The sequence below is a fragment of the Corythoichthys intestinalis genome, chromosome 17, assembly GCF_030265065.1.
Source record: "Corythoichthys intestinalis isolate RoL2023-P3 chromosome 17, ASM3026506v1, whole genome shotgun sequence".
NCBI classification, from domain to species: domain Eukaryota; kingdom Metazoa; phylum Chordata; class Actinopteri; order Syngnathiformes; family Syngnathidae; genus Corythoichthys; species Corythoichthys intestinalis.
In genome coordinates, this window is record NC_080411.1 from 42454037 (window position 1) to 42477619 (window position 23583).

Sequence of the window (23583 nt, forward strand, 5' to 3'; positions counted from 1 at the left end):
TGTTTTGATGCATTATATCTTTTCTCGTATTCACTGTATTACTCTAACACACCCAATGTAAAATGAATAGCATTTATATCATAGTTTAAGAAAAACAAGCAGAAGATATTTGATATTATGAACAGTTGGACATGGCATGATTAAAACTTGCAGTGCAAAGACAACGGGCAGATAAGGACTGAAAGATGCAGGACGCCTTCTGACCACGGAAGCCCAACGCGCACATCATGCAGCTGACTGAGCAAGATTGGCGCTGACAACCAGGTGATAGGCAAGACATCTACAAGCCCACGTCTGCACCATCAAATCCCCCATTCAACTCTTCCTGACAGTCCAGAACAAATGGCAGGACATCTTGTCTGGCCACAAGGAACATTTGATACGGAGGAACCCGCGACCGAGAAGTGAACACTCAGCACTCACGTGGCGATGAGGATGGCAAAATCCTTAATTCTCGTTGTTGCCCTGACAACAGTACCGCCCGAATCCTCCTGTCCAATCCACAAACAGACAATAATCCTAAACAACGCCCAAACACACACTTCTTTCGGACCACAGCCCGCCTCACCAGAGCCTTTAAAAGACTGAATGTTTAACTAATCGTTGTCATTTTTCTCAGGAATCTTTTGTTGACTTGTGATATGGTGACCCTGGATCCTCGTCTGGGTTTCTCTGTGCTGTATGATTGCTGTCGACTCGGAATAGATAGTCAACTTATGTTTCGAAGCCTTTTTCCAGCTTTTAAAATTGAGTCTGTACAAGGGGTTAAGACTAAGGTGAACACGCGGAGTTTGGCCTTTTGGCTGGGTTGTCGGGATCCCACCGGCTAAGGCCGGTGGAATCACAGTTCCAGCGGTCTGACTGGCGTGATTCCGCCTATCTGGCTGAAAGGTCAGATTCCTTCAATTATAAAAGATTTATGTCTGAATTTTGGGGGGCTCGGAACGGATAAGGGCATTTACATGGAAAACGCGTCTCTACTTACAGAATTTTTAAGTTAGGAAACTACTTCCTTACCAATTTATTTCATGAGTAGAGTTGCCACTGTACTAACAAGCCACACTGTCCTCTCTTACGGTTTTTGACAATCCATCTACAATTTGAACATGTCCTTGCTTCATTTCCTTCCATCTCTCCTGTTTTCTTCCTCCATCCATCCCTGACGCCTCCTACCCCATCTGCCCACAATCACATGACCAAGCTTCTGCAATGCAGAAGGGTCCCTGTGTTAGTCCTGCTACAATTGGCCGAGACTCACTGCGTAGATCTTTGCTCATCCAAAAGGGGACTTGTGCATCAGCATGTGGGCGGGGCTATGAGGCAGCACTTTGCCTGGAGCATGAAATCACTGACTCTGAATTAATAACAGTAGACAGGATGGAGCAAAGCACGGTGGGGAGAGAGAAGTCATCCTTGGATAAAGTAAAGGAGGAATGCCAAATAAACGTTGAGGGGGTGAACTTATTGTATATAATAAGGGCAATAATGTGAGATTTGTGAATGAAAGAGACAATCAGATAGGCGGGCTGATATTGCTATTGCAAGTCTGATGACTCAGTAACATTGTGTTCAGTGAACAATTGATGGTTTGTCATTACCTTTATGTGCCTCTGTTACTGTTCTTGTCTGTCCAATCCAGCTGCACAATCTATCTCAGCCTGCTATTCTCTAAATCCCAATATGTTTACAATCAACTGACTGTTGATAAAACTTGCAAATTACCGTCAACTTCCCTATATTAGAAATGACAGTTTTGAGAACAATTCACAGCCAATGATGTTTATAAAATACAGTGGTGCCTCTACATACAAATTTTAATTCGTTCCAGGACGTGATTTGTGAGTCGAAATGGTCGATTTTCCCATAAGAATACATTAAAAATCAATTTGTTTGTTCCACAGCCCAAAAACCTATGCTAAATCCTGAATAAACACTGCAGGTACAATTACAAATAGCAATTTAGGACAATAAATCGCTATGTTTTCCTTAATTTTTAACCCTGCAGGTTATAGTTAAGTGCGGCTTATTTGCTGATTTATTTGGGTTAATAGGTAACACTTTATTTGACAGCGCCGTCATAAGACTGTCATAAGACCGTCAGAATTATGGACATTACTAAATGCTTATGGCATTTAGTGTCATCCGGCAAGTTTCTCACTAACTCCATTTATGTCCAGCTTGGATCTTTTACTGTACATCCATTCAAAAGTGAGATAATTTGCCGAATAACACTAATTGACATCTGTTATTAGCATTCATAAATGCTCATGACAGTGTCATGTCATAATTATGATTGTCTATTGACAGTCTCATGGCACCACTGTCAAATAAAGTGTTACCAAATACCATAACTAGCAATTAATGAAACAACTGGAACAGTAGCTGAAGAAATAATTAGCACAGAACATGATTTTCAATTGTTATTTACATCTGTAGCGCTGCAATGCATGCTAGGAGCTATGTTGGACCACAACAGTGTTGACAGTAGGTGGCAGCAGAGGTTGACTGTCTCCCCCAAGGGAGCAGTGATGACCAAATGACGTTTCTTGAAGCAATGAAGCTTTGCAGACAAGTGGCTCAAAGCTTCATTGCTTCAAGAAACGTCAAGAAACTTTGCAGACAAGTGGCTCAAAGCTTCATTGCTTCAAGAAACGTCATTTGGTCATCACTGCTCCCTTGGGGGAGACAGTCAACCTCTGCTGCCATGGTGTCATGGTGGTTCATTTGGTTTTATGACAGTCGTTTGACGCAGTTGTCAAATAAAGTGGTACGGGTTAATATCTTTTGGTGTTAATATCCCATAATACAGTGAGGACAGCAGCAGCTCATAGTCCAGTACGGCTTCTCTATGAACAAATGTCGTTTTCGTGCCAAATTTGGTGGGTGGCGGCTTATAGTGCGAAAATTATAGTACACATAAAAAAACAAATAAATTACAATTACAAATCAGACTAATATAATAATAACTAGAAACTTCAATTTCTGGAGATATTGCGATGGGGCTTTACTGTGGTAGATACAGATCTATCAGGTCACTTCCTGTTGATTTGGGGACATTTCGGGGACATTTCCTGTAGATATCAGATAATTTCCTGTTGATTTGGGGACATTTGGTGGAGACATCCCTTTGATATCAAGTCATTCCTGTTGATTTGGGGACATTTGGTGGAGACATCCCTTTGATATCAAGTCATTCCTGTTGCGTTGGGGACATTTGGGGGACACGTCCCATTTGATATCAGGTCACTTTCTGTTGATTTGGGGACATTTGGGGGGCACGTCCTGTTGATATCAGGTAACTTCCTGTTGATTTGGGGACATTTTGGGGACACGTCCTATGGATATTAGGTCACTTCCAGTTGATTTAGGCACATAGGTTTTTTTTTTTTTTTTTTTTTTTTTTTTTTTTTTTTTTTTTGCCATTGAAAATGAATGGGAAATTTGAACAAACCTGGCCGTCGACAGCATGGTCGTGCATGGCTGTCAATTGCATCGACTTACTTGGGTGCCAGTTAAATGTCAATGGGCTGTCATGGTAAATGGTCAAAAATGATAAGGACCTATGTTTTCCTGCCATTGAAAATGAATGGGAAATTTGGACGTGCATGGCTGTCAATGGCATCCCATTAGAAATGAATGGGACAGTTTTTGGCAAATTCTTTAGACAACTTTTATGCCTTATACCGTCCTGGAATTTTTTATGTGTAAATTATGCGATTTGGTCAAAAATTGTAGGACGAGATACATTTTGATTTGATTTTTTTTTTCTGTTTTTTTTTTTTTTTTTTTTTTTTTTTTTTTCAAAAAAACCCGCTTTTACTGGCGAACGTAAAAATTTGGGGTGTCATTTGAAAAATTCCCTGACTCACGCAAAAATTTTGATATTTGAAAGGTGACGGTAGGTCATTTTACTGTCTGGGGCTTTGCCCCATCTATTGATTATAATAATAACGTAACGAATCGGGTTCTAATGAGGCAGTTGTGTTTTGCATGTTTTTCCTGAACACACCGTGTGACTGACAACAAAAGTGCGTTAGAGTGGAAAGCTTTAACTTTCTCTTTTCATGTTCTGTTGTTGTTGACATCGGCTACGACCGACAGAAACCTGACGAAGCTGGCAACTTCCTTGCCGATGGTACAATAATAATAATAATAATAATGGGAGATCGTAGACATATTGCAGCTGTATTGTCGAGCCAGTTCACTGACGTGCACGCCAGGCTCATATTTTTCTATCATTTACCTCTTAATTTCAATGGCAAGCAACACCTTTTTTCCCTTTTTGCAATGTCGTAATATGTCGAGACAAATGACGAGTCAAATTTTACGTCGGATGTCGAAATGATTGTATGTCGAAGCGATCGTATGTCGAGGTACCACTGCAGTAAATTCACGATCCTTTTCACATTTGTTTTCATCAGTGAACAGTGAACAGGGCGAAATCACAGATGTTTACCTGAGACTCATATGGCAAGAAGGCGATGTTGATCTCTGTCAGTGTCTTGATGGTTTTGGAAGCACGGCTCTTCACCAGCTCATTGAACAAAGGATCGGGGCAGGCTGATGGAGAGAGGATTAAATGTTTAAACTAGGGCTTTCAAACGATTAAATTTTTTTATTGAGTTAATCACAGCTTAAAAATGAATTAATCGTAATTAATCGCAATTCAAACCATCTCTAAAATATGCCATATTTTTCTGTAAATTATTGTTGGAATGGAAAGATAAGACGGATGTATACATTCAACATGCTGTACAAAGTACTGTATTTGTTTATTATAACAATAAATCCACACGATGGCATTAACATTATTAACATTCTTTCTGTTAAAAGGATCCACGGATAGAAAGACTTGTAGTTCTTGAAAGATAAATTTTAGTTCGTTATATTAATTTTATATTAAAACCCCTCTTAATGTTTTTGTTTTAATAAAATTTGTAAAATTTTCAATCAAAAAATAAACTAATAGCTCGCCATTGTTGACGTCGCCGAGCGGTGACATCACATCGTGATCCCTGCCGTTCTTCCACAGTGTCTTTAACTATGTAAGGTAGTGATTGAAATACACCACAAGGTGTCAATGGCGAGTTTTAAAATTAATTAGAGATCTAGCCAAGGCAAAGTCTGAGTAAGTTTTATGTGTATTTTGCATAGCTATTTTGATTGGGAATGCCAGTTCTCTTTGCATTGAGCGCTTTTCTTTTTGTGAACATTATTTTTTGAGAGATAGGAGTATCATTTTTGTTGTGCTTTCACTAAAGGATACTTTAGCAACTTAACTTTTCCGACCAAATGCATGATAGGAGGTTGGGCAACCATGACTGTCAGTGGTGGCTGCAAATGGTATACAGTATGTTCTGCGTTGTGTTCAATTAGGCGTGTTAAGAAAAAGAACGTCTCCTGCTCCGCCCAAATGCATGATGGGGGGTTGGGCAACCATGACTGTCAGTGGTGGCTGCAAATGGTATACAGTATGTTCTGCGTAGTGTTCAATTAAGCGTGTTAAGAAAAAGATCGTCTTTTGCTCCGCCCAAATGCATGATGGGAAGTTGGGCAACCATGACTGTCAGTGGTGGCTGCAAATGGTACACAGTATGTTCTGCGTTTTGTTCACCTAGGCGTGTTAAGAAAAAAAATGTCTCCTGCCCCGCCCAAATGCATGATGGGAATTTGGGCAACCATGACCGCTAGTAGTGGCTGCCAAGGCTTAAGCCAATAAAAGGTGTGGTCTAATGATTGCCTGTGTCCACTCGCATTTCTCTGCCTTTTCGCTCTCAATGTGTTAAAACGGCGTCAAATGTTTGAGGCAACGCGTGCGTTAATTGCGTCAAATATTTTATCGTGATTGATTTTAAAAAATTATTACCGCCTGTTAAATTTGCCAGCCCTAGTTTAAACGTTATGAAAATATGGTCTCTCTATAATCCAAGCAAGAGCTTGGTTTGCATTACAAGCAGTAAGTTTTGTTTTATTAATATTGTAGACATTTGTAGTTGTGGCAGATCGGTAGCCACAAAAGTACTATAACTGCTATTTGTGAATGAAAAGGCTTTTATTGCCTTATTATTTTTGGTTTCATTTAGTGTATGAAACAGCAACTCTGATTTTAACACCCGGGTTGTCGTAACCAGAAAGGTTAGATCATTGTGCTGTCCAGGTTGGAAGGAGGAGATCCGCATCAAAAGCAGAGATTGTGCCATCTTGCAAATACTTACAGTCGGTGAAGAAAACATGGGCTGCTTTGTATTTCGCTGAATGAGGGTCTTTGAAGTCTCCAATGAGGGTATGGACCGACTGGGGAAGGAGAGTCAGAAGCCATGAGGAGATCTGATAGTATACTACTTGTAAGCATGCACTACAATGGCATGTATTTACATTTACAGTCAGTTGAAAAAATTAGGACACCCTATGGAAGCCTGTGTCTTCTAACATATTTGGATATAAATTTTAACAATCTTGAGAGATTCAAATAATAGAACTAAACAATTAAATCTAAAAAAAAAAAAAAAAAAAGTTATTTTATAACTTCCTGTAAAATGTAATTTTAAATAAATGTTATTTCTGTTCAGGAATAAATTAGGAGACCCCAACATTCAATCCTACTTCAAATGGTTAAAATCACACACAAGTGTATCACATCAGCACATGATTAGAACATCATGACCCAGTGTTTTGAAGGAAGCTTGCCTTATTGAAACCTCAAATTTAGTTTGGTGTGCCCCTGACTGTTGAAGTGAGAGAAAACACCATGGTAAGATCAGAGTCAGTGTAGTCAATGCCAGCGTGAATGTAGACAAAGACTAGGACTTCTGGACTAATGTTCTTTGGACAGATATATCTAAAATTGAATTATTTGGACACCAGAACAGAGGACATGTTTGGCTTAAACCCAATACAGCAATACATGAAAACAACCTAATTCCAATTGTGAAGCATGGAGGGGGAAGTGTCATGGTTTAGGGATGCTTTGCTGCAGCAGGACCTGGCCAGCTCACCCTGATACAATCCACTATGAATTCTACCGTGTATCAGAAGGAAAAAGAAGGCTTGAGGAACATGTGTGATCATCTGTGAAAAAATTCAAGCTGAAGCGAAACTGGACACTGCAACATGACAATGACCCAAAACATATCAGAAAATCCACCAAGGACTGGCTGAAAAGGAAGAATTGGAGAGTCCTGGAATGGCCGAGTCAAAGCCCAGATCTTAACCCTATTCAGATGCTGTGGGGTGACTTGAAACAGGCTGTACATGCAAGAAACCCCTCAAACATCTTACAGCTGAAATAATTCTGCGTTGAGGAGTGGGGCAAACTTTCTTCAGACCGATGTCAAAGACTGGTAGATTGCTACAAAAAACGTCCCACTGAAGTTATTTCAGCCCAAGTGTGTAACACTAGCTATTAGGTGGTAGGGTGTCCTAACTTTTTCCTCAGTTAGAATATGCATTTTTGTTGATACATTTGGTTTAATGAGTAAAACAATGCTAATTTTTGTTGTTTACCTGCAATAAATCACTTTCTTTTCCAGAGATAAAGAAAAAAAGATCAAACATTGATATGTGAACATTTCTTATTAAAGAACTGAATATTTCATGGGGTGTCCTATTTTTTTCACATGACTGTATGTGTCAAATGGAGAAAATGAAGTATCTATTGAGGGGATGTTCATTTGTCTTACTTTAATTTGACTAATAGTCATTTGAGCATCATAGCACAGCTACAATTTGAAAAAACATTATATATACAATTGTTTTCAATTAAGGCGGCGCGATGACCGAGAGGTTAGCACGTCCGTCTCACCAGGGTCGACAATATAAATGGGCCTGGTGGGACCAGAAAAAAATAATTTGTTGATTGAAAAAAAAAAAATCTTATTTCACAAAGTAATTCGCAGTGGTTCCCTGTTTTGATGACGTTACGCTATCCCGGTTAAAGACAACCTTACAGTCTATGCAGCTAGTCGTTGCTCTCCGTGGGGCGTAAAGACACCTCGTTTGTTCTTTCGCTCCCGCATGAACGCGAGCAACCTGATTACTGCTGCTGATTGATTGTCAGTATCTCAGTACCCACCTAACATTATACTACAAGACGACAAGTTTCTGAAACCCCCAGCACCCGGCCAAGCACCAAGGAAAAAAGACCACTCAAGAAAGAGAAAGCCAAATCCAATATGAAAAGAAAAGGGAGAAAAAGTTTCAGCCCCAGTGGCGAGGCCACTGGAATTGGCTCGGCTACGATGAGACAAAAAAATCGGGGTTTACTGTGATGTTTACAGGTCAATGCTCCCAAAAGTTAACAAGTATAAAACCTATGGTGTTAACATAACGTTATATATATTATCATAAGGACGGTCTAGCCTGAAAATCGGTATCCATAATTGCCTTAGTCATCTCTTTGATTTCTAAATTGTTGCCATGCCAACCAAGCCGCAAGCCGCGGGCCGCCTCCCCCTCAAAAGCGGAAATTGAGGGGGGGGCAGTGCCCCCCTGGTGGCCAAAAAAATGTCATTGCATGTAATCGCATATAAATAAAATTAATGGGGAAGTTCAGAATTTTGAAATAAGACTTAATCTTCATGTTGACGGGGGATTAATTAGTTGGTGGAGTTGATTTCAACAAATTCCGTGAAGTTTGTTAGTTATTTGTTAGTTTCGGGAATCCGGAGTGGCTAAGCTAGCGCTCACCTTTTCTGTAGGTGTGATCAGAAAAATGGCCTCTAGGCTGGGAAGAGGCTCTCGCCGCTTGTTGATGTCCTCCACAACTGGATGAGCAGTAAAAAATACAAAATACATTGACATAGCAGTAGAGGTCGACCGATATATCGGCCGGCTGATATATGGACTTTTTTCGGCCACTGGCCAATTAACAAATGAAATAAGCCGATGAAAACAAAAAAACAACGGTAGGACCCCGAAAGGACCCTGCAGCAGCTTGAAGGCAGGCTGCAACAGGAAGCTTCAGGTTTGCCTGTGTTTTAAATATTGTAGGATTTTTTTTTTATCTTCCATGTGAGAATATGCATTGTTGTTTTAGCCTTTTAAGGTGTTTACTGAGTGATCTTTACACTGTAACTGTAACTCATAGCATTAGCGTTAGCATTAGCTTTCGCATGGCAACCATCCACTTAAACTCTCACATTGTAAATTTGAAGTTGTTGAAGCATATTTTTTTTTAAATTGCCTTTCATAATCTATGTGCCTTTTTAAAAAAAGGATATCGGTTTCAAATATCAGTTTACAAAATCGCCTTTGGATATCAGCAATCGGCTGAAATTTTTTTTTAGTTATGGGCAATCGAAAATCCCCTATTGGTCGACCTCTACATAGCAGTTGCACTTACAGAAGTAGACATATATTGTTGTTTCACATGGAAACAGGTTGAAAGAGACAATTCACTCACTGGTTATGCCTTCCGTCATGATGTCTGTCATCTTGCAGCAAGAGGACAACATCCTCATGCTGAGTTGGTCCACAATCAGCGCCTGGAAAGAAGACAGCAATAGTAAATTGCTTTATGCCAATATCCATTTTTCAGGGTTTTAAGCTTTTATATTAAAGATGATTGAGTGGGTGTTTCAATTTGTCATTGTGGCTGTTATGCAAACAATCTTGCAGCAGGCATTGTATAATAATGACTTTTTTTTTACCTTCCATTCTCCCTTCTTTTTCACCTTCTTGATGACATCATTCATAATTTCTGCAACAGATAAGAAGGATCTTCATTAGAATATACTCAGTATGTATCACTGACAGTACAGTACCGTACAAAGCATTGTATGTACTTATGTGCCATGTCCAAAATTTGCTAGTTGCTTGTTTGATGATGTACTGGAGCAGCTCTACATACCAGCTTTTTAATATCATTACTTAATTGAATCATTTCATTATTTTTTTAAATAAAAATTTAATTTAAATAAGTTTGATTGCAATAACTAAGATGACTGCACCACTAATTGCAACAAGCTACTAGTTCTGTTCTGCAATGCCAATGCAACTCTACAGTCAGGACAATAGCTCGCACAAGTTACGCAAGTTTAATAACCACAATCCAATGACAGCTCTCAAAGGTCATTGAGTAATACTTCTGGATATTGGCCTGATTCCCTTGCAACCCATCTATGTTATATTAAAACAAATGAATTTGGAGTCACCAGGCTTAGAATAGGAAACAATTTCACATGTGTTCATCACAGGATTGAAGACATTTCAAAGTGCGGTATCTGTATTTGTAAACATTACACAGATAGACAGGTGCATTCTTGAGAAGTGAAAGGATCCTTTTATGTCCTGCATGTGGCTGGCAGCAAAAAATAGGAAGAAAAATGCAAAAAGGAAGAACAATTTTTGACTAGATCAGAAGCAACAACCCACTCTGAGTCAACGATACTCTATCAGGCCTCCTTTTGGAATAAAGTGATCCCTCCCTATTCCGCGCTTCAGACTTTGTGCTCATAGTCCATCGCAGATTTTATTTCAAATTTACAAAAAAATACAGTATTTTATATGAAAATGTTTATATTAGGGCTGTCAAAATTATCGCGTTAACGCGCGGTAATTAATTTTTTAAATTAATCACGTCAAAATATTTGACGCAATTAACGCACATGTCCCGCTCAGAAAGACTTCTGCCTTTTGGTAAGTTTTACAGCAAGGCTTTTTGTGCTGTCCAACAGCGAACTCTTGTGGTCGCTTTGCGACATGGTTTATTGTTTTCTTGCCAGTTCATTATGGCTGCACGACGTCTCAGGCTGATAATGTTGTGCTTATATGATCCTTGGACAAGATTTGTCCGTAAGTATGGTTGTTGTAAAGAATGTACATATTATGTTAGTAAGCGAAATATTATATTTTTTGTATGAGATGCTTTTTTTTTTATGTTTAGTGAACCTGTATAGCGTGCTAAGCTAACGTTGTTGCTAATGCAATGCTTGTGTACTTTTATTTTGTAGTTTTACGACGGTCTAAAGAGGACAATGGTTTGAGGCCATTTTATTAATAAATCAGATGAAAAAGGAAGAAGTCTAATTATTAAGGCGTCGTTCACTAGCTGTCTAGCTTTGGAAAAAGTAGACGCTTCGGAGTGAGGACAGCATAGACAGATTTAAATGACAGTAGAGTGAAATGCCCATTACAGTCCTTATGTAACGTATGTTGAATGTATATATCCATCTTGTGTCTTATCTTTCCATTCCAACAATTTATTTTACAGAATATATATATAATTTACAGAAAAATATGGCATATTTTATAGATGGTTTGAATTGCGATTAATTACGATTAATTAATTTTTAAGCTGTAATTAACTCGATTAAAAATTTTAATCGTTTGACAGCCCTGGTTTATATGCATTTATGTATGTACAAATCATTGTTTTCTTTTAGATTTATCTCATTTATATCATAATCATTACATTTGCAGTACTTAAAAACCATGTATAAAAAATATATATATATATACACCTATAAAGTGGCATAAGGCTACAACAACTAATCGATTAATAGATAGATAGATTTATTAACAGACTCAACGTCCAAGCCACAACCGAACACTACAATAGTTGCCAACTAATTTGATAATCGATTTTTGCCGGCAGCTCTGAGCAGTCTTTGTTTGTGTGTAATGCGAGGCTGCTCGCGTGCGCCAGAGATGACAGCAAGAGAGAGAGAGTTCACTGCAAGTCGCCTACACTCAGGTTGGGTTGCTGAATCAATAACTTTATGAAATGTCGAAAGCTAGATCGTCTTTTGTGTTGTTAGATCCAGTCTGCCTTCGTCCGATGTCAGTAAATGATGCCAATTATATTGTTTGTATTCTTTGTTGATGAGACGCTAATACTTAGCACAGAGCGCTAAGCTAGTTAGCGATTATGCTGATCAGTGTCTTAAGTGTCTGTACTGTATTGTGTTTTGAAGAAGCATATTAGCGCTTGACTTATTGTTAGATAGTATCTGTTGTCCCATTTCTTTCTATCAACAACCCACACACATAAACCAATTCAAATAGCAGCTCAAAGTCATAAAATCTCATTCAACTGTAAATTGTGCTTTGAAATTGGATTTGAATTGTATTTATGAACAACTGTTTGATAAAGAAAGCTGATTCATTACAGCCTGCCTCCTTCTTATTCTATTTTGTTGTTTAGCTATTTTAAAGAAAATAAATGACTCATTGACACAATTTATATCAACATTTGGCAGCAATAACTTCAACCACACGCTTCCTGTAGCTGTAGATCAGTCTGGCGATCAGGACTAATCTTGGCCCGTTCTTCTCTACAAAACTGCTGTAGTTCAGTCAGATTCCTGGGATGTCTGGCATGAATCACTGTCTTTAGGTCATGCCACAGCATCTCAATGGGGTTCAAGTCTGGACTTTGACTTGGCCACTCCAGATCGTGTATTTTGTTCTTTGAAACCATTCTGAAGTTGATTTACTTACGTTTTGGATTATTGTCTTGTTGTAGCATCCATCCTATTTTTAGCTTCAATTATCTGACAGACAGCCTCAGGTTTTCCTGCAAAACATCCTGATAAACCTTTGAATTCATTATTCCATTAATGATTGCAAGTTGTCCAGGCCCTGAGGTAGCAAAAAAGCCCCAAAACATGATGCTTCCTCTACCATGCTTCACGGCGGGATGAGGTGTTGATGTTAGTAAGCTGTTCTATTTTTTCTCCACACGTGATGTTGTGTGTTACTCCCAAACAATTAAACTTTGGTTTCATCAGCCCACAAAATATTTTGCCAAAACTTCTGTGGAGTGTCCAAGTGCCTTTTTGCGGACATTAAACAAGCAACAATGTTTTTATTTTTTTTAAGACAGCAGTGGCTTCCTCCGTGGAATCCTCCCATGAACACCATTCTTGGCCATAGTTTTACATAGAGTTGATGTGTGCACAGAGATATTGGACTGTGCCAGTGATTTCTGTAAGTCTTTAGTAGACACTCTAGGGTTCTTTTTTACCTCTCTGAGTATTCTGCGCTGAACTTTTGGCGTCATCGTTGGTGGACGACCACTCGTTGGGAGAGAAGCAAAAGTGTCAAACTCTCTCCATTTGTAGACGACTTCTCTGACTGCCGATTGAACATTGAACATCCAGACTTTTAAAGATTGTTTTGTATCCTTTCCCAGCTTGATACAAATCAACAATCCCTGATCACAGTTCTTCAGACAGCTCTTTTGACCGAGCCATGATGGACATCAGACAGTGCTTCTTCTTAAGAATATTCTTAACTGGTGTGTGTTTTATAGTGGGCAGAGCAGTTTTAAACCACTCATCAGTAACTGGGCACACACCTGACTTAAATTGTTTGGTAAAAATTGGCTTCAATTGCTCTTTAAGTCTCCTTAGACAGAGGGTTCACTTACTTATTTTCCCCCCCTTCTGTCATTGTTTGCATGCTATCCTTATTAAAATATGAAAACCTATGTGTTGTAGTGGTGTGTTGGGTGGTTTTAGTTAAAGCAGTCACTGTTTTTACATCTTTGTGATTTTGACAAAGATCAGATCACATTTGATGGTGATTTTATGTAGAAGTGTGAGAAATTTCAAAAGGTTCAGATACTTTTTCATACTACTGTATTGCTTCCTCGGCAGGCATCCTCCGCAAACATGTTTTACATGTTGGTTGGCCCTCCTCCTCTTACCAGCGGCCGTTTTCTGTAGCCGAAGTATTCCCATACCAGCGAGCAACAACCAGTGGGAGAGGGTTAAGCTTTACAGCTGCTAGCGAGGGATTTCTCCATGCATTTTTGGAACATAAAAAATAGCTAATAACTTGACGGGAAATTTTTGCGGTTTTGAAACGTTTTCATACCATGGTATACCTTGAAACCGGTAATCAGCACATGTCTCCTTTGTGGGACGTTTTGCCGGTGTAGCACATTTTGGCAGAGCACTGCTTTTTTTCCCTACTCTCGTCTCGTCTCATCCCGTCTTTCGTGTTCATTTTGCTATTGCTGCTCATTTTGTGAAATATCAACAGTGCTGTCATGTTCATTAATGTTCCTCTCGAGTTCAAATTGAAAGGGTTGAACAGATGAAATGTTTATGTCGCTGAAGTCATACTCTGGATGCCCGGCAGCGTAACCATGTGACATCACCCCCCTGCGACATCAAGAACAATGCCGACCTACTAGTTAAACTCATTTTTCAAATTGTATAAAAATGAAAACATCAAGTGGGGTTTCAATATCAAATTATTTTAACTCATGATAACGTTTATATTTTAAGAACTCCAAGTCTTTCTATGCTGCTGTCTCAGTACAACTGTAAATCCAAGCAAATTGAAAATCATATACTGACTAAGAGCAAAAGTATCTGCCGGACAAATAAATCTGGTCCTTTTATGGTTAAAAACTTTTATTTTTTAACTTGTTTTTCAAGAAGAAGTGGTTCCACTTCCATGGAGTCAAACACTTTACAAACAAAGAAGCATACGTCACTTATTCCCCCTTTTCCTCCTCCGGAGCTGATGTTTCCTCAAGCTTTGCAATTTCGGGCTTTGCTGATAGAGTCTCTCTGATAAATGTTGCCACTATAATGTGCCAAACATTTTCAGTGGTGGAACATAGTTTTGGAATGCTGCAGTGTTGTTTTTGGCAGCCCTTTATCTTTTTTCCTTGGCCTTAGTCTTTTGAACGAAAATACTTATTAGTCTTAATTAGAGGTGGGAATCTTTGGGATTTTTTCCCTTAGTCTTAGTCTTTTGAACGAAAATACTTATTAGTCTTAATCAGAGGTAGGAATCTTTGGGCACATGACGATTCGATTACGATTCAGAGGCTCCGGTTTGATTATAAATCGATTATTGATGCCTCCCCCCCCCAACCCCTGCTTTAATGTTTTGTACATTAGTTCAGAAATGAAAAAAAATCTTAACATTTGTTTCCAAACAAGCAAGATGGAGCACAGCCTCGCTTGAAACACATCCTAAACTCTGGTGAGGAGAGTGTTAGTGAGAAGTGCAGCACATCTCACATGAGTGACATGACCCAAACACTGCCACGATGCAAGCCGAATATGAAAATGTCACGCATCGTAAACATATGACAAAAGCGATTTTGCATTTTCGTCTCGTGGTCGTCTTGTCAAACAAAAACTGGCATTTGTCCCGTTATGTTCTATTCTCCCAAGCCACGTTTTCAGCTCGTCATCATCACAAAAAAATTGTTCGTCAACGAAATATTTTCATTATCGTCATTGTTGAAGCCAGCAGTGACACACTGTGTGCTAGTACTTTTACTCACACGCTATGTAGCTACATGCAGAATGTGGCTTGGCACTGTCATGCAGAAATAAGCAGGGTTTACAAAATGCAGATGGTCCTTTACTTCTTTGGCCCAGAGGATATGACTTTAGGTGTTTCTAAGCCCACATAGCAATTAGGAGTGTTACAATATATCAAAAAGGTAATACTAGTCCTTCTAAAAAAATAGCATATTGTGATAAAGTTCATTATTTTCTGTAATGTACTGATAAACATTAGACTTTCATATATTTTAGATTCATTATACACAACCGAAGTAGTTCAAGCCTTTTATCGTTTTAATATTGATGATTTTGGCAAAAAAAAGTTAAGGAAAAACTAAAAAATCATGAAAAGGTACTCTAAAGAAGCTACTAACCGAATCATCTGAATCAAAAAATTAACTCAAAACCCCTGCGAAAGATTCCTGAGGCTTTTAAAAACTCCCGGCCTGGTTCATTACTCAAAACCGCAATAATGGGCAAGACTGTCGACCTGACTGCTGTCCAGAAGGCCATCACTGACACCCTCATCCAAGAGGCTAAGACACAGGAAGACATTTCTGGGCGAATAGGCTGTTCCCAGAGTGCTGTATCAAGGCACCTCAGTGGGAAGTCTGTGGGAAGGAAAAAGTGTGGCAGGAAACGCTGCACAACCAGAAGAGGTGATCGCACCCTGAGAAAGATTGTGGAGAAGGGCCGATTCCAGACCTTGGGGGACCTGCAGAAACAGTGGACTGAGTCTGGAGTAGAAACATCCGGCGCCACTGTGCACAGGCGTGTGCTGGAAATGGGCTACAGGTGCCGCATTCCCCAGACCAAGCCACTTTTGAACCTGAAACAGCGGCAGAAGCGCCTGACCTGGGCTACAGAGAAGCAGCACTGGACTGTTGTTCAGTGGTGCAAATCACTTTTTTCAGATGAAAGAAAATTTTGCATGTCATTCGGAAATCAAGGTGCCAGAGTTTGGAGGAAGACTAGGGAGAAAGAAATGCCGAAATACCTGGAGTCCAGTGTGAAGTACCCACAGTCAGTGGTAAGTGGTAAGTGGTGTTATATGGTCTGGGGTTCCATGTCAGCTGCTGGTGTTGGTCTACTGTGTTTTATCAAGGGCAGGGTCCATGCAGCTAGCTGTCAGGAGATTTTGGAGCACCTCATGCTTCCATCTGCTGAAAAGCTTTAAGCAGATGAAGATTTCATTTTTCAGCACGACCTGACACCTGCTCACAGTGCCAAAAACCACTGGTAAATGGTTTACTGACCATGGCATTACTGTGCTCAATTGGCCTGCCAACTCTCCTGACCTGAACCCCAAAGAGAATCTGTGAAGCAGAAGTTGAAAGACACCAGACCCAACACTGTGGATGAGCTTAAGGCCGCTATCAAAGCATCCTGGGCCTCCATAACACCTCAGCAGTGCCACAGGCCACATTGAAGCAGTCATTTCTGCAAAACGATTCCCGACCAAGTATTGAGTGCATAGCTGATATAATTAATTGAAGGTTGACTTTTTTTGTATTTAAAAAACACTTTTTTGTACTGGTCGGATGAAATATGCAAAATTTTTTGAGATAGGAATTTTTGTTTTTTTCTTGACTTTTTGCCAAAATCATCAATATTAAAATAATAAAAGGCTTGAACTACTTCAGTTGTGTGTAATGAATCTGAAATATATGAAAGTCTAATGTTTATCAGTACATTACAGTAAATAATGAACTTTATCACAATATGCTAATTTTTTGAGACGGACCAGTATATGTCGCGATACTTTGTAGCACGAAAAGTTACCGATCTGCTCCCACCAACAATGGATATGTCGTTTTAAAAATGTGTCACTGTTAAAAAAAAAATAAAATAAAATAAAATAAAGGAACCTACAGGCCGCTACAAAAATCTTTCACTAAAATAGTGTCCACGTTAGTTCACTGGCTGCCAGTGATGGCGCCAGACATCAAATTCATTTTGACCTGATTGGACTAGTGCTGCAAGAATTAATCGATTAAGTCGAGTAATTCGATTAGAAAATGAATCAAAGTTTGCTGCTTCAAGTATTTGTTTATTTAGAGTGGCATTATAATGGTTGTTTTGAAAATGTTTGCATTTACAGTAGTTTAATTAATTTGGGTGGATACACTGCCTTCCAGTGGCAACAGTGAATATGACATACCGTAATTTCCCGAATATAACGCGCACTTTTTTTCCCCAAAATCAACTGGTAAACTCATGGTGCGCATTATAAACGGGTACATGGATGGAGACAGAAATATATATGTATTACATATATATATATAAACCGATTTTTTTTCATTGACGCGGCCACGTTGTGTTGAAGAAACGTATGCGGCCACCCGTTGCCGACCATTACGGTACGTGACGTCACCGTTTTGTTTCGGTAATACTTCACTCTAATCGGCCGAATGATTTCGTCTGTGTTAAATTCTGCTTTTTTCACTCTTCATAAAGCACAGAATTTAGTTTCTTGAACTCATTTGAGTCGACGTTTATTGCAGCTCCGCAATTCGGACCATAACAAATGTAAGGACACACACTTCCTGTGTCCGTCAACTATATCGGTCCCTCGGGAAACTCAAACCAAGATAACAATAGTTCCTTTTGTTACTGTCCTGCTGACAGCTATGAGCTCTCACGGATTTCCGACTTACGTTCTCACTTTCATTTTACCGTATCAATCAATGGAAGAAACATTTATTCATCATGAGGAAACGAGCAACTTATACAGCAGCCTTTATAAGAAAAGTCACATCTGTTTTGTTTTCTCCTAGATTCTGGTAAGTTGGAGAAGTTGTCAAATCATATTATTACCGTAAATATTGTCAGTTCATGTTAATGTTTTGAACTACCAATGTGCTATGCTTGAGCTGTGTTTCACCAGTCAGTAAAATGACATCTCTGTATCTGTACACAAGCTCTGTTTTCTTGTATTATTCTATTTATTGGTGCTAAAATTAGGGTGCGCGTTATAAACGGGTACAATAATTTTCCCTAGATTTTACAAGTAAATTTGGGGTGCGCATTATACACGGGTGCGCCTTATATTCGGGAAATTACGGTAACTCATTTAATATGGCTGAATCCAGCTGCTTCCTGTTAAGACCAACATAAGCTAATAAGTGTTTTTATGTATTCGTAATTTACTTTATAGGTATATTTATCTGTTTTTTGTGGGATCATGTGTTTGAACGATTAAGAGTATTGTAAAAAAAAAAAAAAAAAAAAAAAAAAATTTGCATTCTATAATTAAGCTAGAAGACTTTGCTATGCAAGTTAGCCAATTCTTCTTTTGTTGTACTTAGATCCTCATTTATTATTCAATACCATTTGAGCCTTTGAGGCTAAACTCAGGTATTTCAATTTATTTTTAAATAAAAATGCATCCTGCATTTTGTGTTCACATTTAATGCTCTTTTGAAAGCTGAGTTTTAGCAAGCCTTTGTTTTACATCTCCTAAAATTTATTCTGCAACGCATAAAATGTTCCTAATCTGATTGCTCAATTATTCAAACTAACTAGGTGATAGATTAATCGACTACTAAAATAATCGATAGCTGCAGCCCTAGACTGAACGTTTAGCGCCTTCACTGGAACTGATACCAGAGCATTCACAGTTTAGTGGGCATTCACAGGTCACTTCCTGTTCACTTTAGGGCATTTACAGTTTACCTCCTGTTGATTTTGACTCACTTCCTATTCTTTGGGGACATTCTCGAGTCACTTCTTATTTAGTAACTTGAAATCAACAGGGACTGACCCCTCAATGCCCCAAAATTAACAGGGAGTGACCCGTAAATGCCCCGAAAGGAAAAAGAAATGACAGAAAATCAACAGGAAATGGCATAAAATGCCATAAAATGAACGCATTGCCTGGTATTGGCTGCCACTTATGGTGATAGATGTCCAATCTGTTTGAAGTGAGAGGGATGGCAGCCTCCCAGTTCAAATGGATTGGACATCTACAAGTGATAAATTCATGAAAATAGCTTTCTTTTTTTAATTTATAAGTTGTTTTTCGGTTTCGTTGGCCGGGGTGGACTACTGTATGATATTGAAAAAGATGTGTCAGGGTCTGCATTGAACTTGAGTAAATTATATCATAGAACAAGAACAAGAATTTTCACGATGATTTGGCGAAAACGCTTCTGGAGATGTCATTAGGAGACAATAATGTGATTTGTACCCTCTGACGTCCAGATAGCAGAGTGAACAACACAGGACGAGACCGAGAGAGGGGTAGAGACCTGATTAAACACAGTGCAACAGCTGTGTCAACCAAATGCAATGTGCGCGCGCACACACACAAAAGTCTCATAATCACTGTTCTGTCCAGTCTAACAGGATACACATCCTTACCATTGAACCCTCAGAGACTATACTGAAATGTCTCAATACATCCAGAAACCAGAAGTAACATGAAAATAGTACAGAAACATTTCCAAAATGTTGGCGATTGTATCAAATTAGATCACAGCTAGTCTATGATCACAGCAATGGTCAAAATTGATTATTCGATCATTTATTCTGCAATGATGTGGTCACGTTAGGGCATGAACATCACATTGCACCTCACTGGCACCTTATAATTACAATCATTGTTAAACAAGTGACCATCAGGGTGAAGAAATCTATCAGGAGTGAACACTCTTAAAGGGATCCTCTACCTTAAATACATGTAGGTTCTAATAAACCAAAATTGTTCTCTTGTACTATAATATGTTGTTAGAAACACATAAAATGTTAAATCCATGGCAATATTTTATAATATTTAGTACATATTTTGACCGATAGTTAGCGCCATGTTTTGCGGGCTCGCAGTGATGACGTAAATGGGATGATTCCAAATGTGTAGAGTGTACAACAATTGCATATTGCTGCCTAAACTCGCGAAATAAAATGCCACGGTGTGCTGCTTTTGGATGCAATTTCCAGTCAAATGGAAACAAGGGGGAGTGACGTGAGTGGTCAAGGTGGAATTATTATTTTTTGTGAATAAAATATGCATAAGTGGAAGCTTCTCCCCTCTTTGGTCCCTGTATGCACGTTTCCTACCTACCACGCGTTACAACTGGCACCCGAACATTTTTCCTGGATCTTCAGTCAAGTAAAGGATCCTCTCTATTTTCCACCGCGGCTTCAATATTGGTTTCGGATCTGTCTATTTTTCTAGATTCGTCGGTCCCACGGCGGCTTGTCGGATCAGTCTAGTTTGTGGATTCGACGGCCTGATCGCGGCTGCAACATTGCCAAGGGATCGGTCTAATTCATGGATCTTCGAGTGAGTGAAAAAACGCCGTTTTGGATTACTATTGCTATCTTTTTTGTGGACTATTCTTCGTGGGAGTTTTCCCCAAATCATACCAAATAATTAAAGCACTATGGCACGCTACAGTGACGACAGTGACTCTGACATGGACATTACAATCTACATAATTATACTGGGATAAGTTTGAAAACGCAATAGCTTACCTTGAAGAGCTGCTAACAAAAACCAGAGTTCTCTACAGCATACTCTCTCGCTCCGTTGTCATTGAGACACACTTGCCACAAGTACATCACCAGCTTTGCCCAACTCTTAACAGTATTTCCTGCTCTCATTTTGCCTTTGCTGCTTGTCTTATGAACGACTGACAGTGCTGTTCTGCTCTTCACTTTTCCGATCTGGTTCAAATTGAAAGGGCAGAACCAACGACATGTTCGGTTAGCTAATGAGTGACGCGCTGGAAGGTCGGCAGCGGGCCCGGTGACGTCACCGCACTGCAACGGCAACAAGAATGGCGACCTATCAGCTGAAATAAATTCACAAATTTTATTAAAACAAAAACATTAAGACAGGTTTTAATATCAAATTATTATAACTCATACTAACATTTATCGTTTAAGAATTACTTGTCTTAAAGATCGAGGATCACTTTAAAGAGCAGGTGAAGACTTGTGAGTGTTTTACTCGGGTAAATTGTTTTGAATGCATCAAGTCGTTCCCTAATAAAATCGCAATTATTTTTTTATACAAGTATAACAAAATTTTAAATGGCTATAGAATTCTCAAATTGTACGCTAAATGCACAAAAATCACCTAATGCAGAGATAATCACCTATATTTTCAGGATCAATAGCAATATTTAGCATATCATATAAGTTTTTGCACAAAATAGCAACTTTTTTTTTGGGGGGGGGGGCAAGTTTTCAACACCTAATGAACCCCTCACTTTTCACATCAGAAACTTAATACTTAAGGAAAGCAGGCAGAATCAACTTAATTTTACTCAACAACAAAAATTTGCATTTTTCTATATACAATCACAACTTATTTAGGTTGAATTCCGATGTTACGATCACCTCAGCACGTCTTGCCAGCTATCTGGCCCTCGTCGTTTTTAGATCACAAAGGTTACATAAAATAAAACACGTAAAAGGCAATTTTTTTCCCGTATTAAACAGAAATGTCTAAATTACTACTACTAAAAAACAGGCAGTTGGCCAAAAATTACCTAATCATTTGAATGTAAACTTACGCTACTGTGCATGGATAGAACATGCCAGCCATCACAAAACAAAGAGCTTTTTAAGTTAAAAATTCTCGTAAATAAATGTGTACATCCCCCAATTTCTATAGATATGAACATACAGTAGAATGGCCTAGATTCTTGGTTGAAAGCGAAAAAACAGGCAGTTATCATTCGTTTTACGTAAATACAGCATTTCGAGCTAAAATTATGCTTTTGTGTAAATACAACATTACAATGCAAAGAGATTTTTAAATTGAAAAATTATTGTAAAAAAATGCGTACATCCCTGACTTTCTATAGATATGAACATAGAACGGTCTAGATTCTTGGTTAAAAGCCAAAAAACAAGCAGTTATCATTCATTTTGCGTAAATATTTCGAGCTAAAGTTATGCTAATTTTTATCATGCTTTTTTTTCACATTTCAAAGTGCATGCATTGGGGCAATTTTATGTAATAATTACCTTGAATCACTCTTGAGACACGCCTGCCTGCTTGTATGCAGTAAAACTTTTGTCCTTTTTCCACCTAAATCCGGTGTTTGAACACAGCGTGTGTTTGAGTTTATCACAGTGAAAGCCAAATGCGCTGCCTGGGTTGCCCCCTAATGGGAAGGCGTGGTGCAATGTTTGTGGGAGCTGTCTTGTCAACTGATGGTGAAATCTATGGATGATCATTAAAAATATTTTTAAAAATAAAATTCCCATTAATAGGACTTGCATCCTACAAGATCAATCACAAAAATGCCTCGCCTCCTATTTAACTTTGACAAGTGCTCATATCTATACGTGTGTACACACTTTATGTGTGTGTATTGTGAGGGGGATGGTAAGCTAAGAAAGAGGAGGACGCCTGTCAGTTGTGACGCTGCACTCTTCTTCATTGTAAGAATGAGAGATTTTATTTTTATTAGAAGCCTGTTTTAGAACTAGCAGGCCTTCCTGATCTGCAATAACAGCGACCGTGTGTGTACGGCAAACCCGTCCGTATATGTACAGTATTGTGCGTGCATGATTCACAGAAGACCAAGGGCTGCAGGCACTGCAGCAGACACCGAAGCCAGACAAGTGTAATGCTGTGGTTCAGTGATGTTTCCAAGGTCATTTTGGAGCTTGGTAATAATGTTCTTTGATTTGATGAGGATGGTTTCACACATATATTTTACTGTCTTACCAAGACCATGCTCTTTACCTGCATTTCCTACCAGAGATTATAAACACTGGCAAACCATTTGCCAAATGAACCTGATGAAATGGACCCAGGATTTTAAAGTGTTTTTTTGTGCGGGCGTGAGTTGAGTAAATATAAAATTTCGGTACATATACACATTGTTGTAAAATTGGAACTGCTAGTTAATTTTATCATCAAATGCAGAATTTGTATGTGCAAGGGCAGCTCAGTGGAGGGCATGAAGTATGTGCACATGTATTTGTTAACCGTGCGATTTCTCCCAGCTAATCAAAAACAAGTGATTGTTTAAATTGAATATATTATCATAATAATTAATGGTCATATCTTGCAGCCTGTGCTAAGTAGTGGGATTCTGGTCACTTGGCCTCATTTTCCTCCTGCTCTCTTATAACAGGTCATAAAAAAGGAGGCAAATGCTCGCTTACCATCCCCCATCCACATCGTTTACATCTATAGCTGCAGAGAGGACCCATGATGCTTCTTCAGCCTTGCTCCTGCCCACACTCCCTCCACCAATCCCAGTCCAGTGTCACCTCAGCCAAACAGAGCGCAGGTGTTCCCCATTGCAGGCCCAGCTACGACCTAGTACTATGTAGTTATTGCAAATGCTAATTGCTTAGTAAA

General features: G+C 39.0%; 1 protein-coding gene across 3 annotated transcripts in view; it reads right to left on the reverse strand.

The window, feature by feature from the left end:
* The window catches only part of stxbp1a (syntaxin binding protein 1a), a 78156-nt gene that overhangs the window by 41567 nt on the left and 13006 nt on the right, over positions 1–23583 (reverse strand). For 2 of the 3 annotated variants that reach the window (XM_057818528.1, XM_057818527.1), the window contains exons 2-6: positions 9648–9697; positions 9401–9482; positions 8686–8762; positions 6216–6294; positions 4457–4560 (exon numbers count right to left, since the gene is read on the reverse strand). In XM_057818528.1, coding sequence (XP_057674511.1) covers positions 4457–4560; positions 6216–6294; positions 8686–8762; positions 9401–9482; positions 9648–9697 — 392 coding nt within the window. Of the gene's footprint in view, positions 1–4456; positions 4561–6215; positions 6295–8685; positions 8763–9400; positions 9483–9647; positions 9698–16251; positions 16426–16510; positions 16571–23583 lie in introns of all 3 variants that reach the window. The other variant, XM_057818529.1, reaches the window with a different exon arrangement.